Below are 27,888 nucleotides of genomic sequence, written 5' to 3' on the forward strand. Positions count from 1 at the left end.
TGTCTGAGAGAGACACTACAAAAGGATGGCAGCTAGGCAGAGGAAAGGGATAAAATTAACATTTCAACAATTCTACCCCAAATTATTAGTGATGATGGAGCCAGCTGGAATATCCTACAGATATTATTAATATATGAGCACTAGTGTAATCTAATGGTGATTGTCAGTTGCTTATGTGCTTTATATGCTTATATTTATGGGAAAATATAAATACTAATCTATAGGTTGCAAGAGGTGGTTACTTTGGGGTGAAAAAAAAATAATGTGGAAGGGAACTATTTTTTAAATAATTCTTTGTGTGCTAATTGTGTAATTAATATTTACAGACTACGAAACGGTGAAGGAGTGAAAGACTTTTAGATTATGTATTTATACTGAATTTAGTAATAATGTTAGTTAAGTATTGAACACTTCCCAGTGTGAGATGCATTTTGTTATTTAAACAGATTCTAACTGTATTTTGACTGACTTTGGAGTAGATAGTTTCAACAAAATCAATTCACTCATTTTTAACCCGCGTTTAGAAGATTACAGGTTTTGTCAGAAAAACCGATATAGTAATTTTAGTGAAGTTTCTGAGCTTTGATGATGGTACACAAAATTTATAATAGGATCATTTTTTGTGTCAGTTGTAATAGCTTTAAAAAGTCCCTTTTTTTTTCCTCAGCCACACAATTGCTCCTACACATAAAAGCTATGGAGAGTAGAAAATAGACAGAACTAATTTCTAAAAAAGAAATATATATTGCTCCTGTTTTTTACGAATAAACTAGTAATTGCTACAGCTAAACTGGCTCCTTTGTGGTATTCCAGGTCAGGACACTGAAGCTGCAGCAGCTGTAGCAGAATTTGTGGTCCAGTTCTTTCTTCATTGCAATGACACTGTGTGGTGTGTATTGCAAATTTTAAAAAAAAAATGTATAAAAGAAACAAACTGTAGATGCAATGGCCTAACTAGGATCAACCTATTCTAAAAGTATTGAGTTTATGTGGCATGAAAAGTCACAAGCAGAAGTTAATATACTGTAATTTATAAGGGGGGAGTCTGTAAGGGGGGAGATATATTGAAAATATTCTAGTGCTGTCAGAGTCACAGAACGGGGTCAGTTTGAAAGGGACCACAGTGGGTCATTTGCTCCAACCTCCCTGCTCAGTCAGGGCCATCCTAGAGCACAGGGTACAGGATTGCCTCCAGACGGTTCCTGAATATCTCCGGTGAGGGAGAGTCCACAACTTCTCTGGGCAATCTGTTCCAGTGCTCGGTCACCCACTCAGTAATGAAGTTCTTCCTCATATTCAGGTGGAACTTCCCGTGCATCAGTTTCTACCTGTTGCCTCTTGTCCTATTGCTTGGCACCACCAAGATGAGCCTGGGTCTGTCTTCTTGACACCTTCCCTTCAGATACTAATGAGGTCCCCTCTCAGTCATTTCTTTTCAAGGCTGAACAAGCCCTGTTTCCTCAGCCTGTCCTCATAAGAGAGATGCTCCAGTCCACCAATCGACTTCGTAGCTCTCTGCTGGACTTGCTCCAGGAGCTAGATGTCTCTCTTGTACTAGGAGCCTCTTTTGTACTCTCAAATAGTTTTAAAAGAAATGTATAGGGATTTTACATAATTTTTGCCCTTTTTTTGTATAGTTGTAAAAGACTGCTGCTCTTATTTTTTTCTTTCAGCTGTTCTTTTCAGCAGTTGTTACTCACGTTTGCTACACGCAGAAGGAAAGAGGGTTTCCTGAACGCACGTCTCTTACTACATTATCTGAATCACAGAATCAATTAGATTGGAAAAGATCTCTGAGATCATCAAGTCCAACCTATGACTGAACACCACCCTATCAACTAGACCATGGCACTGAGTGCCAAGTCCAGTCTTTCCTTAAACACCTCTGGGCATGGTGACCCCACCACCTCCCTGGGCAGCTCGTTCTAATGTTGAACCACTCCTTCTGTGAAGAAATTCCTCCTGTTGTCCAACCTGAACCTCCCCTGGCGCACCTTGAGGCCTTTTCCTCTCGTCCTGGTTGCCTGGCTACAACCTCCTTTCAGGTAGCTGTAGAGAGTGATAAGGTCCCCCCCGAGCCTCCTTTTCTCCAGGCTAAACAACTCCAGCTCCCTCAGCCGCCCCTCACAGGACATGCGCTCCAGACCCTTCACCAGCTCCGCTCCCCCTTTCCAGACTCGTGCCCTTCTCCTAAAACAACACCCATCAAATCACCAAAATCCCGGGTGTGTTCGGGGTGTGTTCGGGGGCGGTACCGCAGCGCGGCGGGCGCGCCGCGATGACCTCACGCCGCGGCACCGGGCCCCTGCGGAAGCTCTGCGGGCCGGGCAGGGCCAGGTCCGGGGCCGGGCAGGTCCCGCCGCGCTGCCCCGGGGCCGCCGAGCGCCATGAGCGGGGCTGGCCCCGCGTCCCCCGGCCGCAGCACCGCGGCGGCCCCGCCGCACGGCGACAGGAGGCGGGAGGCGCCGGCCGCCGGCTCCCCCATTCAGGCCATCATAAAGGGTAAGGAGCGGGCGGGGTGTCACCGCGGCGTCAGCAGCCCCCCTTCGGCCGCCCTCCAGCCCCCCGGCGCTCCGTGACGCGCTCTGAGGTTCAAAGCTGGACACCTGCTGGCTTTCACCTCTCGGAGGTGGCTGGCTTTCACCTCTCGGAGTTTGAAACAAGGCGTTCTTCTGGGAAACTGAGTCTGCCACCGAGGCCCTGCCGCCGGCGTGTGAAGTTTTCTGGGAAGCTCCTACTTTGGTGCCCCGAGTGTTACCCTGGTTCATCTGCGCACAGGAGCGTTTGCACTGGGGAGTGTTTTAGCCTGTGCTTTATTTACTGCAGTCACGTAATTCCCCAGATTTGGAATAACCGTTCTGCACCTTTTTTGAACGGGGTGAGAATCGGGATGTTGAACAAACAGTAGCGAGGGAGAGCCTCAAGGCAGGTCCAAACAGGTGGGGCAGGAAGACATCCTTTACCATGGCAGTGCCAGTTGAAAGCGTTTGTTGGCGTTACGCTGTATATTTCTTGAAATAGTCTTTATTTGCTGTACTCTCACACTGGTTTTCGACTTAACGGGCTTTTTCTTTCTCTGTGACAGACGAGCCTGATTTGCACACGCACTTATATTGTAAATACTCTTTTTCAAGACTTAAATTTCAAGTCTTTGGCCCTGGAACACAAGAAAATGCTGACAGTTTTCCTGTGTAGGGAGCGTTTTGCTTCTCTTGCTGCAGAAAACTCCCACGCCTTAGTATGTAAATCTCTATTAAGCTGCAGCGTTTAGTTCTGTTCTTTTACCACTATCAACCATCAGATACAGAAGCTTGTACTGATGAGAAAGAGGATTGAAACAAAGGGTGCTGAGGCACAGAGGAGAATGTTCAGCCTTCCCAGAAAGGTGTCTTTGGGATCTGGAATACTGATTCGTTGCATTTTATCTAGGTTGGTGATTTGCTGAATAGATAGGTTATCCAGTAAACACTGTTCTGATGCTCTTTTGGTTTTGTATGTATTTTGTTGTCCTTCTTCAAACTGAGGTATGATGTGCTACCGTGTGTTGTGTAACCTGGTGTAGGAGTGAGAGAAAAACTAAAATTCTGGCTTTCATTAATATTCTAGATGTTGGGGAAATCTATTCAAGACTCCTGGATCACAGACCAGTAATTCAGGGAGAAATACGTTACTTTGTTAAAGAATTTGAAGTAAGTATTTGTATCTTACTGGATGCTGTCCTAGTCTGATATTTCAACAGTCTTAACATCTCCTTAGAGATCTCAGTATGTACATAAGTTTCGTCAGAAGAACTTGACGTGTTGGGTTTTTTTCCAAAATAACACACTTGAAGTATACATCTGCATCTTTAGTAAACAAGGCAGTAATTTAGGCCTTTTTCTTTTGAAAGTTTCGAAAGGGACATAATTTCTTTTCCTGCAAAAGACTGGCAGGAACACTGATGTTAGACAGTTATGAAATCCTGACGTCTTAGAGAAGTCCAGTTGGTTCAAGGAAAGTATTGTTGGCCAGTGTAGGTTTACATCTGACTGAGAAACTGCTTTATGCATCAGGCTGGATTCAACGAGCACAGCTGTAGTTTTATTTTGCTTTAATATTTGTTACAGAAAAGAAAGTAATATTACTGGAAGACAAACACTTTATGCAAAGTAAGAAAATCATTAAAAATTGAATGACTTTTGTCTGATTGGCTGAAAATAAGGCTTAAGTATTGAAGGTGCAAAAGTGTTTATATACAGCTTTCCTTGGAAAGTATAATTTGGTTTCCACAAGATGGCAGCAAAAGTTTAGAGAAGTCAAATCTTATGTCAACAAAAGGCTGTTTCTGAGTAGATTTTCGTTCTTACAGAGTGTGGAAATTAAAATTAAAATCAGTCCTGAAAATGCAGCTACACCTCAAGCTTCCAGCAAGAAAACCTGATTTGAATGACATTAAGAATGTCTTCCCCCCTCATCCCAGATTGTAGCTTATATTTGAAGCAGGTCTGTTTTGTCTCTACTGGCTTAGCAAAATACACACGTGAAATAAACTCTCATCAGATCTGTATCGCATGGGCGTGAGAGTCATAAAAAATTATTTATTTTCTCTGCCTTTCCTAAGTAAAATTTAGGGTGCAGTAAGTAATTTTATGTGGCATTCCATAGGCAGGAAAATTTTAAGCTCAATTACAAAATTAGAAATCATATCTTTATAATTATAATTCATATATTTCTCTCATTGCACCTGAAGTCTTGTTCTGTTTCTTAGACAAGTTTAATATATTCTTAGATCTTTTATTGAAATTCAGTTACTGGTTTTTACTTTTAGGGGTGGAAATAGCAAAGGAGAGGATTGTATAAATCTTTGCAACTTAGAATTTCTTCAAAAAATTACACTTGTTTGTAACTTTGAGATATCAGCTATTTTCTGGTTGTAGTAGGACATATGCTTATTCTTTCAATGATGAGCACCTAGTGTGTAAGGAATGTAGATTTGCATTCAGGAAATCTGGAGCCTGTTTAATAAAGTGGTTTTACTTGTCTGTGCCTCGGTTTCTGAAATTTTAAAACAGATATGTTGATATGCAGTTGCCCACTTCATAGGATGCAGTATTTTTTTTGTTTATCTAGAGTAGTCATCTAGAGGAAAGTGTTGGTGAAATTCAGAGTGGAAGTAGTGCTATAGCTTCAGAAAAAAGATTATTTTTTAAAATGTAAACAGTACAGCAAGATCTTGTTGTTCTTGTAATTAATCATGATCAGCAGTGATCCAGAAGAAGGGCTGCTTCTTTAGTCAGCTGTATTATATTATTTTTTAGTCTTGACTTCATTGCTTTACTTCAGTTAAAACAGTTTTACTTGGATTGTTTTAATCTCTTCCCATGCTAAGTGTGGGTCAGACATCAAGCAAGCAGAATCACTGCTACGTTATCTCTCAGTAACAATTGAGTTATAAAAGTGCAGTGTTTTCAAGTTTTCTTGCTCTCAGTTGTTTTTGATATGCAGTAAATCCTCTTTACAAAATGGCACATTTTTCCACACAGTGTTTTAGCTAGTCAGTACTGACTTTTTTCACAAAGGCCAGAAGGGTCATTCAAAGAATTCCTGTATTTTAGTGTGAAGAATGGAACATTGCTCTTCTTTTTCGCAAAACAGTTTTATTAATCATGCTAAATAAGTAGAGTAACTCTTTAATAGACAATAGTATAGTTTTTTGAGATGAAGCTATTAGTTTATTAATTGGGAAACCATCTTTATTTTGTAAAGTGGAATTCCTTGTTAGCCACTCATTTTCTTTCCTTTTTCTGGCAGGAAAAACGTGGCCTCCGAGAACTGCGAGTACTTGAAAATCTAAAGAATACAATCTTTGAAACGAATGATCATGTTCTTCCTAAGTGTGAGCAGGCAATGCATGACAATTTGAATGAAACATTCAAGAGATGTAAGCACATTGCTTCTTATTTCTCTTGTTGCATCATTTTGAGGAGTAATTTAAGTAGTTTGAATTCAAAATGTAGAAAATTCGTAGAAAAATTATCATAGTTGGATAATTTTCTACTATTTATGTGCTTTTTACTCATTTCTGTGAAATTTTAAAAGGGAAACAGCAGGGATGTTTTTTGATACATATCAGTCCAGCCACACAGCTCTTGCTAAGGTTACAGTAAAGATTTTTGTTGATTTAAGTAGAAGCTGTTTCAGCTCAGTTGTTTGCTACTCACTTGGAAATAGTGCTCCATGTTGACCAAAGCCATGGACAAAATTTCAGTTTTCTGAAATTTCAGGGGTTTTTTTCAGTTTGTTGCAAGCATGTTGTGGTGTGACCTTCAAGTTTCTTAATTTTCCCACAGGAGCGCATAATACTGTCCCCCAAGATTTAAAACAAAATCTGCTACTGTATAGCTGTGACATTTATTATTATTATTATTGTTGTTGTTATTATTATTATTATTATTATTATTATTATTTCGTCATCATCATCTTAGTCACAAATAGTGAAATACGAGTAATTGCATGCTAATCTTAGTTTCATCATTACAATAATATATTTTTTTATTGCTCAGATTTTAAAAGAAAATTTAAAATTTTTTGTACTAATTTTTCAGTATTTTTTTTTTCTTGCTCATTCGGCAGGATGGCTTCTTAAAAAGAGATTTCAAGAGAGTGTGGGTACATAGCTTTAGCTGCCAAATTTATGCAGTCGGAACTTGCCAGTGTAGGTTGTGTTATATTTTATGTGTGGCATGTTGTATAAGCATTTAATTTCTTATAACTTACTTATACGGCATCTGGCATATGCAGAATAACAAATGCTAGATGATACTATACACACGAAACAATTGTAGAGAAGTATTTTAAACTTTAAATTTAGTCATGCAAATAAGAGGTATGTTCTAATACCATCTGACTGGAGTGAACCTGTGATCCTGCTTCCTGTCTTTCTAAGGGGTCAGCTGTGCAGTACATCTTTAGTAATACAATCACAGAATAGTTGAGGTGAGAAGGGACCTCAGGAGGTCATGTTTTTAAGCCTCCTGCCTGCTCAAGCAGCAGCAGCTAGAGCCAGGACTTTGGCCCATTGCATTTTTAATACCTTTACAGGTGGAGACTCCACAGCCACTCTGGGCAACCTGTTCCTGTCCCAGTGTTTGACTACCGTCACAGAAAAAAGTGTTTTCTTGTGTTAATTTGAAATCCCATGTATTTGATTTTGTGCCCACTGCCTCTTGTCCTGCCAGTGAGCACTAGAGAAGAGTCTGGCTCCCTCATCTTCATTCCATTCAGATATTTATTCACATTCTCCCCTGGGCCTTCTTTTCTCCACACAGAACAGTCCCAACTCTCTCAGCCTTGCCTCATACAAAAGATGCTCCAGTCCTTAGTCATCTTTTTGGCCATGTGCTGGACTTACTCCAGTAAATTAATCTGTGTTTACTGGGGAGCCTAGAAGTAGACAGACTACCTCAGGCGCGGCCTGTGTTGTTGGCCCTTGTTATGCCTTGCTGCCTGAGATTATTCCTTCCCAGATGCAGTACTTGACATTTCCCTTTGTTGAACTTCATTAAAATTCCTGTCAGCCCAGTTCTCCTGTTGCACAAGGTCCCTCTGAATGGCAGCACAACCATTTCCAGTTTAAGTGCCCCCTAACCTGGTGCTCCTTCACAGACAGTAAGTCTGCTTTGCTCTAGACTTTCCCTCTGGTTTCAGAAGCCTGGGATTCCTCAAGGCTGGTCTTTATGGTAAAGACTAAGGCAAAGAAGGCGTTGAGTACCTTGGCCTTTTCCATGTTCTTTGTCACCAGCTCCCCTACCCCATTCAGCAGAAGGCCTGCAATTTTCCCCAGTTTTCCTTTTGCTGCTACATACTTATAGAATCCTTTCTTGCTATCTTTTGTACCTCTCACCAAATTCGACTCCCAATCAGCTTTTACTTTCCTCATGCTGTCTCTGCTCGATAAGACAGCAACTCTATACTGCTGTGTGACTTGTCCCTACTTCCACCTCCTATACACTTCCTTTTTAAGTTTGAATTTAGTCAGGAACTCCTCAGTCATCCATGCAGACCTCCTACTGCAGGAAACATCCATGCTTGTTGGGATGGACCTTTCCTGAGCTTGGAGGAGGTGATCCTTGTTACCATCATCCCAGACCTACCATGTCCCCAGCCTCTTTACTTTTTTTTTTGTGAATCACTCCTTTGCCTGTCATTTCTAGTTTAAAGCTTTCCCTACCAGGTTGGCCAGCCTTCTGGCAAAGGTACTTTTACCCAGTTTAGACAGGTGGATCCCATCTCTTCCAAGCATCTGCTGATGCTCAGAATGGGTCACAAGGATATAGAAACCAAACTCCAGCTGCCAACACCAACTGTGCAACCAGCTGTTAACCCCAAAAATCCACCTAGTTCCCCTCAAAAGGAAGGTTGGGGAGATCATTATCTGGACTCCCATGCCTTTGACCACCTTCCTGAGATCCTTGTAGTCATTCCTGTTATTTCTCAGGTCACCCTTGCAGTACCACTGTTGTCTACATGGAAGTGCGCCAGGGGTAATAGTCCAAACTTACGACATCCCAAATGTGAGCCCCTGGCAAGCAGCAAACCTCCCTAGATGACAAAACATATTGAAAGGTGGGGAGCCTCTGTCCCCTGCCATAGGGAGTCTGCTACAGCTGTCACTTGCCACTCTCTTCTAGTGGTCCTGAGCAGCTCAGGCTCAGCCACCAGATGCTCCAATTTACGGTGCTCCCAGCTCCTTTCCAGCTGTTCTGTAACTGGAAGTCCTCAGGGTGGCAGGAGCCTGCCTCCTGTTTTGGAAAGTCACCAGCTTCAAGATGGTGATAAATAAGTAAGGTATTTCTCAATGCCAGATTGTGTTAGTGGGCGAAGTGACTGCTTTGGGGAAATTAGTTTATTTAATTCTACATTAATTAAGTGTTAAATAAGTTAGGAAGAAAAAGTGCATAGGAATACAGTTCCTATTTCCATTGAGTTTTCCCAGGCTTAGTCTCATGAGAGAAGAGGCTGGCTCCAGCATAAAGGTGTTCTCCATGTAAAGTCTATGCTACATCACTTTTTACAGTTGGTGGGGAAAAAATAAGAAAAAAACTGAACCAAGTAAAACATAGAGCTTGGTCACCTGTTTCTACTTACTGACTTAAGAGTGTTTTTTGATGTCTTCTGAGGTGCTGAGTAGTGCACTCTAGCTCATCAGCCGCACTAGGGAGTATGGACCCAAGAGGACCTAGCTGCTTTTCTCATTTTGGCTTCTAGAATGCTCAAAGGTTAAACTCGGTGATAAGCCTACTTACAGTTGTGAGTGTAAAGCATTTTTTGCAAGTACTGACAACTCTTGTGCAGAGTTAAGTGGCACAGTGGAATATAATCTTTGATTTGTAATAATCTCACATCTTCTAAATCCCTTTCAGGCAAGTTTCTTTGATTTAGAACAGCAGACTGATCTACTGCAATTTGTTGTTTCAGTGCAAGCTGCCAACAACATGATCCATAGACTCCAAGAGAAAGAGAGTGAAGTGAGAAAGGTAAAAGAAGGGTGGATGGATACAATTTTATAGTGTGATCTAAGTCGGAGTCTCGTGCTTCACAGCAAGTTCATCTGCCTTCAGTATAGCAAAACTTAAAAACGTGTTTTCCTATACTGTATATACTTGCAGTAAAACTTCTGGGGTGATTTCTGCACTTACAAAATGCACACTGCAGATGGATCTAGCTAAGTCTTCCTACAATCTCCTGATGTATGGAAACTATTTTTTTTATTTCCTTCACTTTATTTTCCCTCCTAACTCAGACTATAACATTTGTCACATACAGGGAAAGCTTAAATATAAAAAAGCCCTTATTTTCTGTGGAACAAAAAACACCTACTAACCTACCAGAATGGAAATGTAAATCTTTCCTAGTTAGCTGAGAACATTGACCATATTATATATATTGCTTTATATATATTGCTTGTTGAAAAGGAAGTGTGTTTTTCACTTGTGGATGGGTTATTTAATGAAGGGCTATATTATAGGAACATGCGAATCACTGGAACCTTTTCAGTTGGCTACATTTTGCTTATTTGAAATACATGTGCTCTGAATCTAGAAGTTGGAAAATTATACAAGAAATTAGTTTCATGTTTTCCCATTACCGCTTCGTTATTGTGTTCCTGGGTTATCTCTTAACTTGCAAAATGCTATTTATAATCATTTAGTCCAGAAAAACTGAAGACATTTCTGTGACCATCAAGCCAAACAGTCCGTGCATTGATGTTTGTAAGCTGATAATCGTGTTTTTCTTTCCTTTTTGCAATCGATGAAGATGGGCAGTTCGGTTGCAATTGAATACTGGTACTGTGCAAACAGCACACTGCTGAACCCTGACAGAGTTTGCTTGTGTCTAACACTAGTGTACGTACTGGTAGAGAGGTTAAATAGGAAATTCTTACAGTCCGGCTACTGTTTGTTTGAGGTAAAACTTTAATAAAAAGTTTATAACTTATAAAATGAACACTCAGTAAGAATTATGACTATTCTTCTTTAAAAATATTAACTATGTTTCCACTCTTTGGGTTTTTAATATGTAGTGGAGGAATAGTAATAGCTATTCAGGATTTGTAGCATTTCTTTAAGCCAGTATAGTAAGACCTTTTGGCTTGAAACTTTCAAATGTGAGTAGTAACATTCTTTTAAAATTATAGATAAAAGTTGTCATTGTAGTGCAACCACTTGAGGAGAAATACTTTTTCCTTTTCTGAAATCGTGTGTTCTGAAAAAATAATGGGATTTTGGTAGAATGTAGTGTCAAGTTATTAGTATTAGCAGCCCTCAGTGAAATTAATTCAATTTCTGCTGAATGGGATGAATTATAAGATTATTTACTTTACTAATTATCTTTTTCTTGCAGTTCTTTTCAGCTACTGGCCTAGTAACAAAACGGAAATTATGTTGCCCCTACCACAGTCTCACTTAGGATGTAAAGTAATATGTGAATCTGTGAGTGTCATTGAAAGAAGGCATACTATCAAATTCTACATGGTTTGTTTTCCAGAAAACAAACCTTTTCTAAATCTATAAGTTTGGAAATGATGAGTTGGTAGTATAAAATACTCTCAGTATTGCCTCTGCAGATCACTAATTATGCTACTTTTGGAAACTGTTTTTGCTCTTTGAAAGTGATTTTTGACTTAACCAAGACAAATCCATGCCAAGTTGTCTGTACATCTTGAAAACCTTTGTATTTTAAAGATTTTTCATGACTGTCAAGGGCATATATAACAAGAGAGATATGGACCTCTGTGCTTTCTAGCTATGCTGCAGTTAGAACATAGTATTTTTTTACATAGTGTCTTGATTTCATTAGTTTTTTCTCCTGTGTGTTATAGTCGAATAAAGTGTGAAGTTAATAGTGCTGGATATGAAGAGGATGTGGTAGTAGTGGAGAGCACTGTGGTAAGAAAGCACAATATATATTGGGAAGACCTGATGAGTAATTGCAGAGCTACAGTGTGGAAGTTGTCTTTTTTGTGCTGAGAAATGAATTTTTTGTGGCTGTAGCACTAGGTGTCAGTGAAAGTAGTTGCGTGTCCTACATTGGAGCCTGGTTCTCAAGAGACTCTTAGTGACACTCTGCTAAACAAAAGGCTGTACTATGGTAGCAGCTGTCACAAGAGAGCAGAGAAGGCTTGGATGAGGGAAGCCTTTTAGTACCTTAGCTTCAGGGATGGTGTCTGTGGCAGCTTGGGTCTTGCAGTTGGATGTGGGCAAAGGAGGAACCTGTCTTTGGTCGGATGTCTCTCTCATTGCTCTGTCATGCTTAACAAGACTAAGTGCTCATTGAAGATTATCCCACAGCAATAGCATTCATAGGTCTCTCCTGTGTGGATTCTTTAACTTCTGAACCAGCAGGTTTACACTGCAACATGTTCTTTGGTTGAAAGACCTGTATCCTAAGGCACTCATCCTTTAAGCATCACGCTTTATTATATTTGCTTGTTTGCACAGCTATTTGTCTGGTACAAATAAGAACATTGGTTTTAAGATTGTGACTGTCTCACACCCACAAACATACCCACTTGGCAGCAGTAAGTATTAATGACCTGGAGGTGCTGCTGACCACAGCTGGATTTGAATTCGTTTTCTAGGAAGGAGAGCTGCAGTGCTCAGGGTGTGCGCTGAGCTTCTGCCATGGGGTTTTCCACGTCATTGCTGAGATGGGAGAGTGAAAACAGTATTCAAGTCCTTAATGTCTTTTACTTGGTATTTCTTATCATTCTTACTTACTTGCGCAAGCATATCTTAATTTTATTTTTCATGTTCTAGAAATGTCTTAGGCTGTTTTACCAGGCAAGTCATTTTATATCCTTGGGTAGAAGTGGTGCAGTGGAAAATGAAGGTAGAAAGTAGCAACATCAGTTCCTTGCAAACTATTCATATTGTGAGAGTTAGTCTAGTTTGGGTAGGTGCTGTGTAATCATGTCAAAAAGTGTTCGAAACACCAGCGTTTCAAAGCCTGTTGAATACATAGTAGCGTACTAGTCAAACTATTAGTTTTGTTAGTAGCTGTTACTGCAAGTGCTGCCAACAAAATGGATCTTGGTATAATGTTGAAGTGCATAAAATGCTGCACTGCAAAACTTGTGTATTTAGCCCATGATATGTGACCTTGAAGAACATCAGAGAGGGTGTTTAAGAATACATAAATGGATTCTCAGTGCCTTCAGTTGACAAAAATGCCATATATGTATTAAAGCTGTATGATAGTGTTTATTCCTACACAGAAGTACTGTACGTAGTAAACAGTCATTGCTGATACACCGAAAAGGAGAGGGGGGTAAAAGAAAAAAAAATTTAATCCTTTCCTTTGCTGGAAGATGGAGCAAATGTAAGAACACCTGCCTAGATTTATTTTCGCTTCTGCACCTATAATATAAGGAGGCCAGACTGTTAATACTGCATGCAAGCAATCCACAGAAGTACATTGCATTATGACATGTGCATTGGATGTGTGTATTATTTCTCTTTCTGGATATCTAGACATTTTTTAATATTTTTTTTTTCAAGATAAGAGAGTGAAAGGAATCAGACTTACCAGAAGCCAAGCAGTAAGAAAGTATGAGGGGAAAAAATAACTTATTTATAAAGGAAGACATTAATCACAGTGAGAGCTAGCTGGCTAAAACAGAAACACTAGCTGCCAGTTTCAAAACATTTAGTATCTGTGTTGTTATATTTTATAGAAATAGCATAGAAAAGCTATCATTGCTAATGCTATTACATTAATAGTATTGCAGACATTTTATCACTCGTTTTGGATTGACTATAAAAAAATAGATGTTTTCTTTTTGGTTTCACCTTTCCCTATGTTTTCTTGCTAGTTTCCAGTTTCTCTGATAGTTTAAAATTATGTAGCCCTCATTAAACCTCCTGTTTTAACATGGAAATGACTGTTAAAACTTCACATTTTCCTCCTCTCAGCTTCAGGCAGACAAGGTGATGGCTCGAGAAGAGAAGTGCATCGCCCACTGGGAGGAATTTATGAAAGAACAGCAGAACCAACGTGCAGAGGTGGATGAAGAGCACAGAAAAGCTATGGAGCGCCTCAAAGAGCAGTATTCTGAGATGGAGAAGGAACTGGCCAAATATGTTTCTTTTTAAGACCTTTTTTAATAATGATAGATTTGTGCCATTACTCAGTTTCTTCTGACTTAAATTGAGGTTCTTTTGGAAAGCTGAAACAGATAAGAAAAAGGAGAATTTCCTCTACAGGCTTGGTATGGGAAGAAAAGGTTTGCATACTTTCAACTTAAGTGCCTATCTCTGCTTGTTTGGTTCAGGGCAGGTGGAATGCCAGTATTTCTTTGTTGGGAAGTGGAAATGAAAATTTTGTGACTACATCAGCTCAGGGAGTTGCAAACTAGAATTCTCTTCCATCAGCAGAGTATCATATCATTTAGGAAAACAGAGACTAATGTAATATTAACTATCCCAGTGTGCAGCCACAGCCCTTTCCTAAACAGTAGGTTAGTAGGTTCCAGCCATGGTTGAGAATTCACTGGGAAAACTGTATATCCTGCTTGTAGATTTCAAGAAAATAAACTTGTCTTATGGAATATTTTACTTTGAAGTTTTAGAGGTGAAAGATCTCAACAGAGTTTTAAATCCAATTGTAATTCAAACTTTTGGGTTGTATGTTCAGTATTATGAAATAGAGTTGTGATTCGAATGGGTTTTGCTAGCATAAAAATGGCTAAGTAAGCTTGGACAACAATTTCTTTTTTTTTCATCATGTAATTGTCTCAGGCCTCTCTTTTTAAGCTTTACTGTTCTAAGCAAAGCCAAAACAAGCTCAAAAGTAATCATGGAAAGCATATCGGTCCTTGTATTACCTTTGTAGCTAGTACAGTATTTACCTTAAATATTTATCATGCTGTTGGTTTACTTAGGATAAACTTGTCAGAACTTTATGAAGCAATTGAGGTAAACTTTTTGTTTCTTTATCAACATAACAAACGAGCAGATTAGTGGTAAAATGCCTGTAGTACTGATCTGCTTTCTTACTCTTACAGGATACATGAAACTCGTTTTATTTGAAACTTGCAGTTTACAGCAATGTAACTGAAGAAGTTAACTTAATCAGTTCATTAACCAAGGAAAATGAGACTTAGTACCTTAATGAAATTTGCTGCAAGCTAACCGTTAGTACAGGAAATATCTTTCCATAATTTAGCTGGTGTCCAATGTAGAATGGAAACAGGCAAAAATAAACAGAATTTACGCTTTACCTATATTGCAGCAGTAATATACCAACAATGGTTGCTTGTATAAGATTATGGCTTGGTGTCAAGGCTCTGCTCCTGGCAGCATGTTGATAGTGTGATTGAAGTTAGTAGAGGAGATGGAATAAGTATTTGAGATTTCTTTCAATAACACTGAATTCCTGCCAAGCTGCTCTGCCTGCTACTGTAGGCCCAACAGCTTCATCAATCATCATCGTGTGTCTGGACTGAAAAGAGGACTTGCCGACACTGGGGCATGCTGGAATGTTGTTAATTCTCTTTTGTGGATGGAAAAAACATAGATGTCTCAAAGGTATCCCACACATGAAAAATAGGAAAGCCTGTTTTAGAACAACTCCTATCTGAATAGAAGGTGACTTCTGTAGTATTTCTCAGCTTATGTACCCATGATGAATGTTGTAACTAAGCTCAGAGTTTTCATTTAAAAAGAAAAAGTTAGTTTTTGCCTCTCTTTAGAATCAGGTGTGGAATAATTTCATTTGGAGCAGAGATTGGAAGTGGCTTCTCTCTTACCAGATCATTTGATGTATATGTGCTCAAAGCTCAAATACCTTTGTAACAAAATGCATTTAACTGCATACTGAATTCATTTTTATTTTTGCACTGATAATTTTTATTGAGATTTAGATATCTAATTAACTGTGCACTGGATTCTAGTATTTCATCAATTTGAAGGCTCTTAAGCAATGATGCAAGTGTTACAAGTTGGATATTCACTAGAAAATAAAGTGGTATTTCCAAAACCTTCTGAGCTGTGTGGTCCTGATTTTTTGGAAAGCGTCTAAGTACTAACACTGAAGATGTGTTCTTCTTTTAGAATGTTTTATGCTGAGGAATTTTTTATGCTGAAAGTCATTTGAAAGCATTTTTCTTCAGTCCATATCTCCCTCTTGGCCCATTGCTATTCATTGTGGGGACTACAGTGAAAACTATCTGTTTCTGAAGTATTTCATTTCATAACTCTTACTTTTTTGTGTGTGATATGCTGTAGGTTTTGAGGTACCTAGAAATGCTTGATCATCTTTGAAGCAACTTGCCAACAATAATAGGAAACCCTATTTTTTCTGTCCAAATGCTTAAAAAAATCCCAACCAATACCTGATGTGTCTAATACTATGTCAAAACAGAACATATCTGACTGATAAAAAAATATTCCTATCTTCTGCAGTTTTTTATCAGGGTGGGATTATGGTCTGTCTGGTCACAATAGTTCTCCACAGTGCAACTTTCTTTGCAAGATTCAAATTCTTGTTATTCATAGTCTCTGCCATTTGGGAGAAATAGAAAAATGAGTAGTTAAAAAAAATAGTTGGCTTTATGTCATTGGTGCGCAAAGGAAGTGTTTTAATTTATAGTTGTAATTTTACATGACTGAACGTCGTAGTTTTAAAAATCTTGAGGATTTGTTTAATCCCAGTTAAACTTGATAGAAGTTTACATTGGATTCCAGTAGGAGTTGGAAAGGGTCCTCAACATTGTTAACTTCTAGTATGACAAGTGAGTTTCTGTGTCTTTGTACCAGCCTACGTGTATAAGTTTTTGCTTAGCTATTAGCACTGTTTATTATGCTGAACCGTAGGTGTAACTGTTCGTTGTAACTGAAAGTGGGGCTGGGTGTCATGTAACCACTGGAATATTTTCTTAGTCTTTCTGTTCTAATGAACACATAGCAAGAAGCTGGTATCTTCCTTGGAACTGCTGTATGAAATCTGCTGCTGCTGTATTAAGAAGTAATAACAAACTGAGGAACTGAAGAGATACTTAAAGGTTTGGGGTTTTTTAAACTGGCTTATGTTAACAATGAACCTGCTGTTCTTCTTGGAATGTTTATCTAAGGCCTATCACATTGTTTTGATCTTAGGAATGAGGGAGAATGCCTATTTATATGACCTTCCTCTGCTTCTTTCTGTGGTGACACTAGGTCACTGTGGAGATTTTTCGTAGTCAAATGAAACAGCAAATACGTGGCATAATCGGCAATAAATTGAATCATGTATAGTTCACTGCCGAGTTGAAAAACCTGATTGTCCCAAGGGTGTGCACTGGAGATTGACAAATGTTCCCCAGCAGGTGTCAGTGCAGGCCAGAGAAGGAACGTGAGGAAGCCTGGTTTTGTATGAGGTATGAAATGTAAATGCTGCTGTTCAGTTTAACACGATGTTTTGTGTAAGTAAAAGACATTTTATGGATGAAGCCATACTTTTAAATATAAAGTGACACTAGTTATCAATAACGTTTTGCCCCATTAGTGCTCAAAAAACCTTAGAACAGGTCACTCCCAAAGTTATTTATGTAATGTGTGCTGACCTGAACAATACTGTCTGCAGTTCTTGCGCGTTCTAGTTAAAATGTATTATAATATGAGGTTAGACTCAATGTCAGAGATTAAAAACTTCAAGAGCTGCATTCTTACACTGCTGTTTGTTTTAGTGGATCAGGTTTTCTGAACTTTTGAGGCAAAAGTTTGTGCTTATTGATAGAGGTTGCACCTTAGTAAGGAAATGGGATCTTCTGCAAATAAAATCTGTGAACAAAATCATCATACCACACATTTTTAAAATAGGTCAGTTATTTTATTGCTTATAATCAAATGAACTTCTCAAAGTAGTAAAGATGCAGTGCATTCAGTGCTGTGAGTCAAACTTCTGGTCTGTGTGTCAAAAGATGCAGAATCCACAGGAAGATGAAATTGCAGCTGCTCAGTTAGATTTTAGTGAATAACACAAGTTTCATAAATAGTTAAGGCAAAGATTATTCAAAAATTCCATATAACGTAGACATTTAAAAGAGACGGGAGAAGTCAAATCTGTTTTGAAGCACTTAACCAAAGGTAGTTAATAAGGGTTGAAAGAAATCTTGTAGAAATACATTGCTCCACACAAACGTACCTTCCAGTTCTGCGGAGGTGCAGAGGTACAGTATTGCGTGCAACACCTTTGCAGTTTCATATATGTAAGTAATGAGCAAAGTAGGAACAAAATTACTCAAGACAATGCCGAGCATTAGAAAGAAGAAAAGCTTGCAGAAGTCCAACCAGGGATTAAAGCTGTAACTTTGAAAATCCAGGCTCAGAATTGAGCTTCCTAACTAGGAATCGTGTAGACCTATCCACCTAGTTTTCGGTTTGCTGCCTTAAATGCTCTGTCTGGGCCAAATCAGAACATGGATGGCTCCGATTTTTATTTAACATCATTTTATTGACTATGAAGAAAAAGATAACCCTTTCAATATGAATTTTCAAGACAGCTGCACTGAAGGGTGGACAATATTGTGTTTTAAAACTGTAATTTAAAATAAAACCTTACATTTCCTCAATCTTCTCCACTAATGACTCACTGGGTGGATACAAGGAGACCTGCAACTGAATATCTTTTTTTTTTTTTTTTTAACAGACATTGCATTTAATGTGATGTAATGGAATTTAGTGAGAAGCAAAGCACTATTTATGGCTTTGGCTTGGTACTCATTACTAACATTTTGAGATGGACATAATATGAATTTACCTAGCTTTTCATGACACATTGTTGCAACATTTTGCAGTCTGGAAAAAAATAAACTTTGTTCTTGCTGCAGCAAACATTGCAGGACCCAGATAAGCATTTTTAATTGTCTTTGAATTAATTGTAAAATAAATTTGCAAGTTTGCTTCGCAAAACTTGTAGGGTGTTACCTAACCAGTGCTCTCCCAAACTAGGATATGCAAATATGCCTCTTGCTGCAATGTGTTCTAGAATATGCACAACACTTTTCAGTAGCTTTAGCTCCGGGAAATTTAGTTCCGGATTGCTCGAGGCCATAGGAAGTCCTTTATTAATGGACCCAAGTTTGTCCTTTCCAGATGTTTTTAGCCCTCATTAAATAAATTCCGGTTCCTGAAAATCCTCTCTCCAGATGGCTCTAAATATGTTCCAATATTTACTCTGTCAACTAGAAAGCTTCTAAGCTGAATTACATAAATAGGAAATACTGTCCATCCTTCCAATGTACTGATTTGAAAGAAAATTTAAAATAATTTAGAATTTATTTCTCAAACAATGTTTAAAATTGTAAAGTGGAATTACAGTAGTACACCTACATAGCAGCTTGGTTTCAAACAGCTAATTAGGTTTTGGAATCCTAAGGAGGAACTGTCCTTTAAACTGTCTTAAGGGTTCAAAAATTTTTTCAGAATAAATAGCCTGCAATACATTGCAACAGTGGAAACATTTTTTGGAATCAAGAAGTACTTGGAGCTTGTAGGACTTTGATATTTATGTCCTGGACAAGGTTAGAGATCCTCATTGCATCAGCCAATGTAATGAATTTTTTGTCTAGGGCACCTTGAGTGCAGAATACAAATACTGCACAGATACCTAGTGTAGGACAGTATCTTTCTCCCATTTTGTTTAACACTTTCTGTGTATCCGTGTATCCAGGAGAAGTGGGCCTAAACACTGACTGCCATCTCAGGTTGTGGAAAAAAAAAAACAAAAACAAAAAATGAAAAAAAATTCGAACTCCAAAATCTACATAACTATAAAAAAAAAAAAAAAGCAAGGTGACCAAGATGCATTGTGTTTTGAAACTTTCTTGCAGCTGTGACTTGCAGAGGGTACAGCAAATGCAATTTCCTTTAAAACATCCATAACAGATAGAATTTTATGTAATAAAACTGTCTAATTTTTGACTTTTGTTTCTTAGCCAGATGATGAAGTAGGGAGGAAGTGGACAATGCAGCCCACTACAGCAGGTTGTTGCAGTGTTGCTGTTTGCAACTGAGGTGGTCACCATCAGCACAAGGTCACAAAAATGCAAAATCTTTCTTCAGTTGGTTTTTAGAGGATGCAAGTCCCAGAGAAATGTGTGGTGGTCAAACTGGAGCATGGAAAGTCATAGCAGAGTTTTTGCATACTGCCCCTTTGTCCCTTGAAGCCTCCCCTTAAGAAGAAATAGTAGTCCCCTCTTTATACCCTTTCCAGGTCCAATTTTGCTTTTATCAAAAATTAAATTGAAATTCAAAAACTTAGTTGAATTTTTGCCATTATCTTCAGTCAAAATAAGAAAAGGCTTAAGAAAGAGACCCTATTGTTAGGAGTTTCAGTCCTCATTATATTTTGCCTGTTGACACGTAACTGGACTAAGACCACATACCTCTGCAAGGAGGTTATCCAGCAGCTATTGAATTAGTGCTACTGTAGGTCATTGCCTCAGTATGATCCCTTTGAAAAGGCTGCCATAAGGAGAAGCTTTAGCTGAAAACTATTTCCAATTATTTTCACACGGTAAGGAATTATTCTTCATATATGATGTGATTTCCACGTGCACCTTCCTTCTGCTTTTAAGTTCCCAGGCTGGTTTCTCCCACAGAATCCAATAAAGAAAGTGTAATTTCTCCCTAGGGTCTTTTCTGGTCATGTTTGATATCACTTAACATAATGAGCTTTTTACTCTCACATCATAAAAGGTTTTGTTTGAAATGTCTTTTTTTTTTCTTCCTTCAACAAAAAGTGTTGCTTACATCCCTTCTAAGGAATGCTCTGAGTTATGTGAAATGTGGACATGTTGTCTGGGCCAACCTCTTATCTGTGCCAGATTCAAAAAGTCTGGTTCAGTACAGTGGCTTAGACTGCATGTTTTTATTGTGTTTTGTTTCTTTTAAAAATATGTATGTATGTGTCCTGTTAAAAAACATTGCTGCCCCTGTCTAGGAACAATGCAACACTCACATCATTTCCTGAAAGAATAGAGTTGGAAGGCAATTATCTACTCACCAAACAGGCTAAAAGAACAGTTCCTGATATTCTTCTCAAATATTTCAACTTCCCAGGAATCCGGAAAAAATAATTCCATGAGACGGTGTTGTGAATGAAGGTATGACATTTCAGTTTCCTTCACTTGGAATCAGACATCCAGAGGTAATAAATTACCATGTGCTTGGCACTGTTGGGAGTGGGGTCTGGCTGTGGCAAATTGTTTTTTCTTCAGAGCGGGAACAATGAAGTGCTTTTACATCCTTTGTCCGGTGACAGGCAAGGCTTCTTTCTTGATAGACTTTCATTAGCAATCACATGGATTACACCTAGAAGAAACAGGAACCTGACAGCAAATTTATTTAGAGATAGGAAAGTATCATCGAGATTATTTTTTTTCCATTTTACCTCTGTGAAGGAAAACCAGTAACAGGGTCTGAGAAATGTACTGTAACAGGAAAATAGATGGGGAAAAAAATGAGTGGTGTAAAAGCACGTTTACCTCTTTCTCATGTATCTCAACGAATGCAATTTTTACCAGCATTATCCTGGTCTCATTTCTGTCACTCTGAAATTACTACATCTGCTGTCTGTATTAATTTTTCATTTTGTTTTGTTTTATTAGGGCAAAGGAAGGAAGAGTGAATACATGGAAGAGGATTCAGATACTGCCTTTGCAAGTTCTCTGTCAAAGTAATCTTCAGCTTACTCATTAATTTGTGATTGAATAGTTCTTAGAGGGGATTGCAATTTGGATTGGATGATAGGCATTATATTGGCATATAAAAAAAGTGAAATGCTGCTTGTGGGAAAAGAGTTGATGCTCTGGATCTCTGAAGAACTCACTTTAGGTGTTTAAAAATCAAGCAAATGGAAAATACATCTGATAAGTGTTTGTTTGGATCCAAAGTGAAGGATTTTAGTAAAGTAGCAAGGGGAACCTTGCACTATTAAATTTGTGATGTTATAGCAAGAAAACAGCAAGTCAATGCAAATCAAAAATCAAATAGTATTAAACCAGAAGCTCTTCATTGAGCTTGCCCTCATTCTTGCATCCAGGTGGAGTTCAAAGAAAATACTCTTAAAAGGGAAAGGTATAGATTCCCTTTAACTGATTAAGAAAAGAGATAGTTCTGATTTATTGAGAATATATATATATCATATATATATATACATATATACTCAAAACTAGCTTTTTTCAAGCATCTAAAATTGGAAGGCATCTCATCAGTAATGAGGTCAAACAGCTTCAGCATGTTTCATGGCTCATGACATGTTTCATGAACATTAGACTGGTTTGTGCTGCCTGTAAAGGTTAGGTAGTAAGACTATCTTGTCTTCTACACAAAATGTCACAGTGGTTTTGCGCATGAACCAAAAATATAAAGTTTAAAATTAGTTTATTGTTTAATAGATCTTTCTTTTCCTACCTGACAGCCCTGGGTGCATAAACAGGCATATATAAAGGTGAACTTCTTATTTTCATTTTGCTTTCTCTGCTCTTGGCTCATGGTAAAGAGATGATAAGCTAATAGTTTCCACAATTGCTTTAGTAGAGCCCAACAGGCTTCACCTCCCATCCTTTTCAAATGGCCTGATAGCTGCCACTGGTGATAGGATTCAAGCCTGCCATAGGACTTGATGCTCTGCTTTTCACCAGTGCTGTCCATTTGGCTTCATTTCAGCTCATTGCTGAGCTGGCAATGTAATCCTAAAGGAGTACAAGGCAGTAAATTATTTCTGTTACTAGAATTATTGGCCATTAAGTCAGTAACAGATGTTCAGCTGAAAGGTCAGATAATTTACAATGGGAAATGTTATTCCTGTTACCACCTTTCACAATTGGAAGTATGTAGCTTACCTACCTAATACTCAAAGTGTTTGTGGCTCCATGCAATTATCTAAAACCTGGCCTGAGAATCAGACCCTCACTCCATTATAGGATCATAAAGAAGAAAGAGTGAAAAAACCACTTCCAGAGAGTCGAGTAAAGCAAACTAAAATCAGTATGTCTTGGTATTCTATAATATCTATATTGATATTTTGCTAAGCCCTTTGATTAGAGAAATTGAACTGAGTGGTAAACAGTTAAAGATTTGATAAGACATAAGAAGTGTCAGCTTCCTTGGAAACAACATGTATTTTAGGATATATCATCTAGGAACCTTAGGCAATCTATTATTTACATTTTTTTTAAACATGGAATTTATTAGAGAAGTGTGGAATTTATTGTCTGGTTTTTTAACATCTATAGAAAACAGGATTGTCACCTTTCTTACTGTGCAAGTAATTGAGTCATAAAGGCTCCAAAATTATTTTCTATAAAATTGAAAGGGAAAGAAAAGGTCTCAAATTGTGTTTCTTGCCAACAGGTAACTATACTGTGCATCCAAGGGTAGTACGGGCTTTTTTGTGGAATTGTTTTTGCAGTGTTTTTTCCTGAGCATGTTAGTGGAATAACTGTGTTTTGTGATAAGTACAATATCTTGTTCCTGGGATCTGTGTAACTTCTGTGTAACTAAGGAAAAGGAGAAAACTAGAACTGTAGAGATAGGAGTACTATGCAGATATATAAAGCACTTGCAGTTATATTATTTTCCTGTATTTCTTGCTATTAAGTGCTATAAACAGAGAAAGGATGAAAGGTTATACATAATCAGAAAAAACCATTTCTTTTGCCTATCAAATGGATATTCATTTAATTTTTAGATCGGTGGTTGAGCCAGCATTTAAAATAATTATTAAAAAAAAAAAAAAAACAGAATAAAAATTGACTTTCTGGAGGCTGTTGTGTTGTCAACCAGTGGCCAGAGGCTCAGGCAGACTTTCCCCAATTAGCAGGTTGCGTGCCCGTTCTGGTTGGCCAACTTCACTGTTTATGCGTCCTACACGTTACCGCAGTCGAGACTCAAAACAGTAAACACCTCAGAACACCAAAAGTGCCAAAAGCCACCTTATTTTTGTTGTTATTTTCTGTAATTATGCCTGGGAGGACTGGAGAGTTTTAGCACGCTTTTTCCCTCACTTTTTTTTTTTCTTTTTTATGACTTGGTTTTTGCATTTCATAAACCCTTGGCAATGGGTACAAGAGCTGCCTTTGGACTTGCATGAGACGAGGTCCTCTAGGACACATAGGTTTCCAGCAATGATCAGTTCCCTTCTTTCACCATGTCATGTGTTGGTGATGCGACCAAGAGAGCCGACATATGTGTACAGCCTCCTTACCTGATATGGGACTCGCCCTCAAGAGTTGTTTCCCGAGGGTCGCATTCACTTCTGTGATTTCCCTCGTCTGATTTCTGTTTTGTGCTTGGCTTCTTGGTGAGCAATGATGCCCTGTGAACTCTAGCATTTGTCTTTACCAACCTTGTCCCTGACCGTGCTTTTCCTCAACAAGCCTGTATTAGGAGTTGCACGGTTTCAATTTTTTTTTCCTTCTTTTTTTCTTTCTTTAACACGAAAAGGTCAGTTTGGTTTACTTTAGGGTAGAAGGTCTAACACTTTATAACAGAAAAGGTGGATGCAAGTTGTTTTCATAGAGTTTAAGTGAGGTTAAGTGGGTTCCCCCAAGGTTTGTGCTGGTGCTCTCTAATGTTTAATTTGGAGGAAGGCGCAGGCAGTGGGATGGTAAAATCAACATATGCCCCAAAAATTACTCAGTTACATTTAGAAAGGAGCTGAAGGAAATGTGGAAGAACTTAACAAAGATCAGGCAATCTGACATAATGATGGAGCTGCAACTGCAGTGTAATGTAATTTAGAGAACAATGTTGACCATTTATATAGAGTAGATATTAATTCACTGAAACCAGCTGGGAAAAAGATACAGATGTGGCTGTGAGGAACTGAGTGAAAAGATCTTTCCATGCACTGTTGGCTGAAAAGCAAATAGATATATGGGAAATAAGGTAGTATGAAGAGAAGAACAAAGAACAGTACTATAAATAAATAAACAATGTAGTACCTTGATCTACAGTATGTACTCACATGGACTACTAAATACAGTCTGCTTCATCTCAGAAGGGATATGACTGAGAAGGGAAAAGAAAAGGACAGTGAAAATCAAATGAAATTTGGAGAAGTATGTATGTAGAGAGAAACTTTTAGAGGTCTGAAGTGGAGGGTGCAGTCTTCAGTACAGTAAACAGTACAGAGAAAATAAATCACACCTCTATTCACATCTCTTTATTATCTAAGAGTAGACAGAAAAGGGATTAAATCTATTGGACTTTACAACTGATGAAAGAAATTGGTTTTTTTATATAACACAAATTATTTTATAGTCCACACTACAGGTTGCTGTTGACCAACTGCTTTGTAGGTGAACTTTCCGGGAAACTTGTTCACACTTCATTGGAGGACTCCACTTAGGAAACTTTCTGTTGGCTTTCTTGGGTAAATTTCATCGTGACCTTTTCTAACTCTTGAATACTTACCCTTTGCACAACACTTTCTAAAACAGAGGAAGGCATCTTATCAGACACTAACCTTTAGGTATGTGTTTTCGATGGATTTTAGTTCTTCAAACAATCTATTTCACACTTTTTGTTATGTAACAATTGCTATTTAATTCTTATTAGTTAAGGAGCTCTAGGAATACATTAATAAAAAAACTCCCATGTTTTACTGAAAGTAAAAAAAAAAGTTGTGTTCTTCCTTCTTCAAGATTCCCCCATCCTATTGCACCTTGCTGTTTTTTCTGGGTAGGTAAAGATTTATGTGCATTTCACAAAATTTTCAATGAGGAGCATGTACATGGCTGGTCATCTTTGGTTTATTTCCAGGCTTAAACAGTGAATATTGGGCAGGAGGAACTATCAGTGCTGTTTGTTAGAAATATGTTGTGGGAGGCAGGGTTACATTGGATCCTGCATGGCTTTGCAGGGTGCCATGGGGGAAACTATGTAGTGCTTTGACTTAGGGGAGAGAGAGAGAGGACATGCTTTTATTAGGAAAATACGAAGAATGACATCTTTTCCTATAAATCAAATACATCCATGCCACTGGAATGACTTATGGGGCTTTAAAATAAATTTACTATGAAAAGGTATTGAAAGGCAAGGTGGCTACTGTCTGTGGCAAAGTTGTAATAATTTGTTGTTCTTGCTTATTAAGAGTTCACTGTAAATAAGCTTCCTATCTGAATAGCTTTGCTTTATGTGGAATTTAATAGTCCAGCAGCATGTTTGCCTACATCTAGTTTTGCTTCTAGATTTTCTGACGTGTAATCTTGATTTCTTTTAACACCACTGGAATAGTCGTGTGCTTCTGTGGGGACTGACTGTTGAAGTGTCTATTGGAGAGAAAGATCAGCTTCTGATTGTGAGAGAAGGGCATGTGGCTGTGGACACCTTGCAGATGAGGAAATTGTGAGGTTTTTCTGGTACTGGCCCAAGAAAAGCAGGATTGCTGTCCTTAGGGGTGGTATAAGGAGAACCAAGAAAGCTGAGCCAGGCTTTCCTTTTACCACTATAACGGTAGTGCTGAACTAACACTAAGGCCCAATTCAAATTAAATCTTTTCTGGCCAACAGTGAGCTATGAACAAGGAGAATACACAAACATCCTCTCCTAAAAAAAAAAAAAAGGCACACAGAGCAAACCCCACCAACCCCTCTGCCAAAAAGCAGCAACACCCCTCCTCCAAGTCCCATCTCATGTTCCTGAATCTGATCACATACTTCTGCTTCAGCACATAAGAGAATTCCATGAGAATTTAATACTTCAGTCTTGAGCTTCCCACAGGGCAGCTGGCTTGGGCTCCTTCACAGAGACAGGGTAAGCAGTAGGTGATGGAAGGTTTTCCAGTTAGCACTGGCATACTCCACAAAGCAGGGAAGGTACAGAAACAGATATAAATTAATAATTAAAAATAACCCACTTTCACCAGTAACAACAGAGGAAAATACTTTCCATGCTATGTAAGTAATATATCAGCATTTAAGCTGATTAAAATTTGATAAAATACTAACTTCCATGTTTTCTGATAGGAAGGCTGGGGCCCAAGATAAAGCAGTGTCATGCTGGGGAGGACAAACACCCTAGCATCCAATAACTTTTAAAGCATTTATTTTGTTAAGACTGATCCCCATTTCCTTTGTAACTCTTTGTTTATTAATGAGTTGACTCATCCAGAGTCCAGCAGCTTGTTTCCGCACCAGAGAGATGGAATTGCACCTCTGCCAAGTGGAGTCAGAGGCAGAGATAACAGCCAGCAACAACAATAGTCTTCCCTGGTCCCTTTGCCAAGAACAATTGGGAGAAAGGACTCGAGGAGTAACTTATCACCAGGGTGAGGAGAAGCTGAAGCTCTGGAAGCACAGGGGTTGCAGCTTGCCTGCCACAGATAAACAGCAGGATGCAACCAAGAGCCAGGCATGCTTTGCAGGCTTTACCTGGCGGAGGAGGAGGAGGCAGGCACCCATTGGTTAATGTAACATTCTGTGGTAGCCAGCCAGTTATTTTAAGTAGTCTACTAATAGTATCAGCCTAATGCAGCAAGCTTTTTTAAAGTGCCAAAGCCACACTGACAAAACCCTGAAGACAGTTCAATGTTGAGGTAAGTATTGCTCACGAATGCACACACATCCTGGAGTTGGTTAAGGTCTTCTCAGTCGAAGCACTGTGTTTTTAAAAGTAAGATCCCATATGATGGGTGATGTGAAATGAGCTCGCAACAATTTGCATTTGACAGTTCAGCCTGTTTCTCTCCAGTCTTATTCTGCAAAATAGGGATCACTTGTTCGTATCAATGCTACTATGTTTGATCTGGATGACTCTTTTGCTCGAGAGTAAAAAAAGTAGGATCACCTGAGGCAAATTCTCTTACAAAAAGTGTTTCAAAATTTGACCTCGTGACTGCGTTGTGGTTCTTTTTGAGAGAAGATCCCTCTGCTAGCTAGTCAGAGAAACTCAGACTTCACAAATATGATAACTCTAAGTTACAGCTGTACAGATGATATTTACATGGCTTTTTGGACAAAACAGATATCTTACTAAATAGCATTTTGAATCTAATTTAAACACCTCTAAAGATAAATTTGTATGTGACCCAAAATTCATCATGATTAATGAAATATGACTCAATATGTTTAATTTAACAAAGGAATATAGCAAGTTTTGGGGTTTTAGAGTGGGCAGCAGTGGGAAATGGTATGTTCGGGGTTGTCCACTAAAGGTGGCCTTCATACTAAGATTAAGGAGACATTGGAACCTATTGTTTTGTTCTGCATCTTTTATATGTCTTAAATGAAATTTGCTTCTTGATCTGGCTCAGCGTCAAAAACCGCCTTTCTAGTCCAGCTTGGTAGAGATTATTTTCTGTTATTCTTTCCTCTTCCCTGTCTATACAGCTAGATTGTATTAAGATCCTTCCACTTCTTTTTCT

At 38.5% G+C, this 27,888-nt stretch overlaps 1 protein-coding gene across 1 annotated transcript; it reads left to right on the forward strand.

The window, feature by feature from the left end:
* Positions 1-2,286: 2,286 nt before the first annotated feature.
* BLOC1S5 (biogenesis of lysosomal organelles complex 1 subunit 5) lies at positions 2,287-15,521 on the forward strand. Its single transcript, XM_051799287.1, has 5 exons — positions 2,287-2,502; positions 3,607-3,689; positions 5,791-5,920; positions 9,457-9,515; positions 13,452-15,521. The coding sequence occupies exons 1-5, from the start codon at positions 2,388-2,390 to the stop codon at positions 13,629-13,631; spliced, it is 567 nt and encodes a 188-aa protein (XP_051655247.1). The 5' UTR covers positions 2,287-2,387; the 3' UTR covers positions 13,632-15,521.
* Positions 15,522-27,888: the final 12,367 nt, after the last annotated feature.

The sequence above is a fragment of the Manacus candei genome, unplaced genomic scaffold, assembly GCF_025592945.1.
Source record: "Manacus candei isolate 608988 ecotype Guabito, Panama unplaced genomic scaffold, ASM2559294v1 h1tg000049l, whole genome shotgun sequence".
NCBI classification, from domain to species: Eukaryota; Metazoa; Chordata; class Aves; order Passeriformes; family Pipridae; genus Manacus; species Manacus candei.

Excerpts from the sequence above, each read along its gene's own strand:
- BLOC1S5 (XM_051799287.1), top strand. The coding sequence starts at position 2,388 with ATGAGCGGGGCTGGCCCCGCGTCCCCCGGCCGCAGCACCGCGGCGGCC. Across the intron at positions 2,503-3,606 it reads CATTCAGGCCATCATAAAGG|ATGTTGGGGAAATCTATTCA; the intron begins GTAAGGAGCGGG and ends TTAATATTCTAG. Across the intron at positions 5,921-9,456 it reads GAATGAAACATTCAAGAGAT|TGCAAGCTGCCAACAACATG; the intron begins GTAAGCACATTG and ends TTGTTGTTTCAG.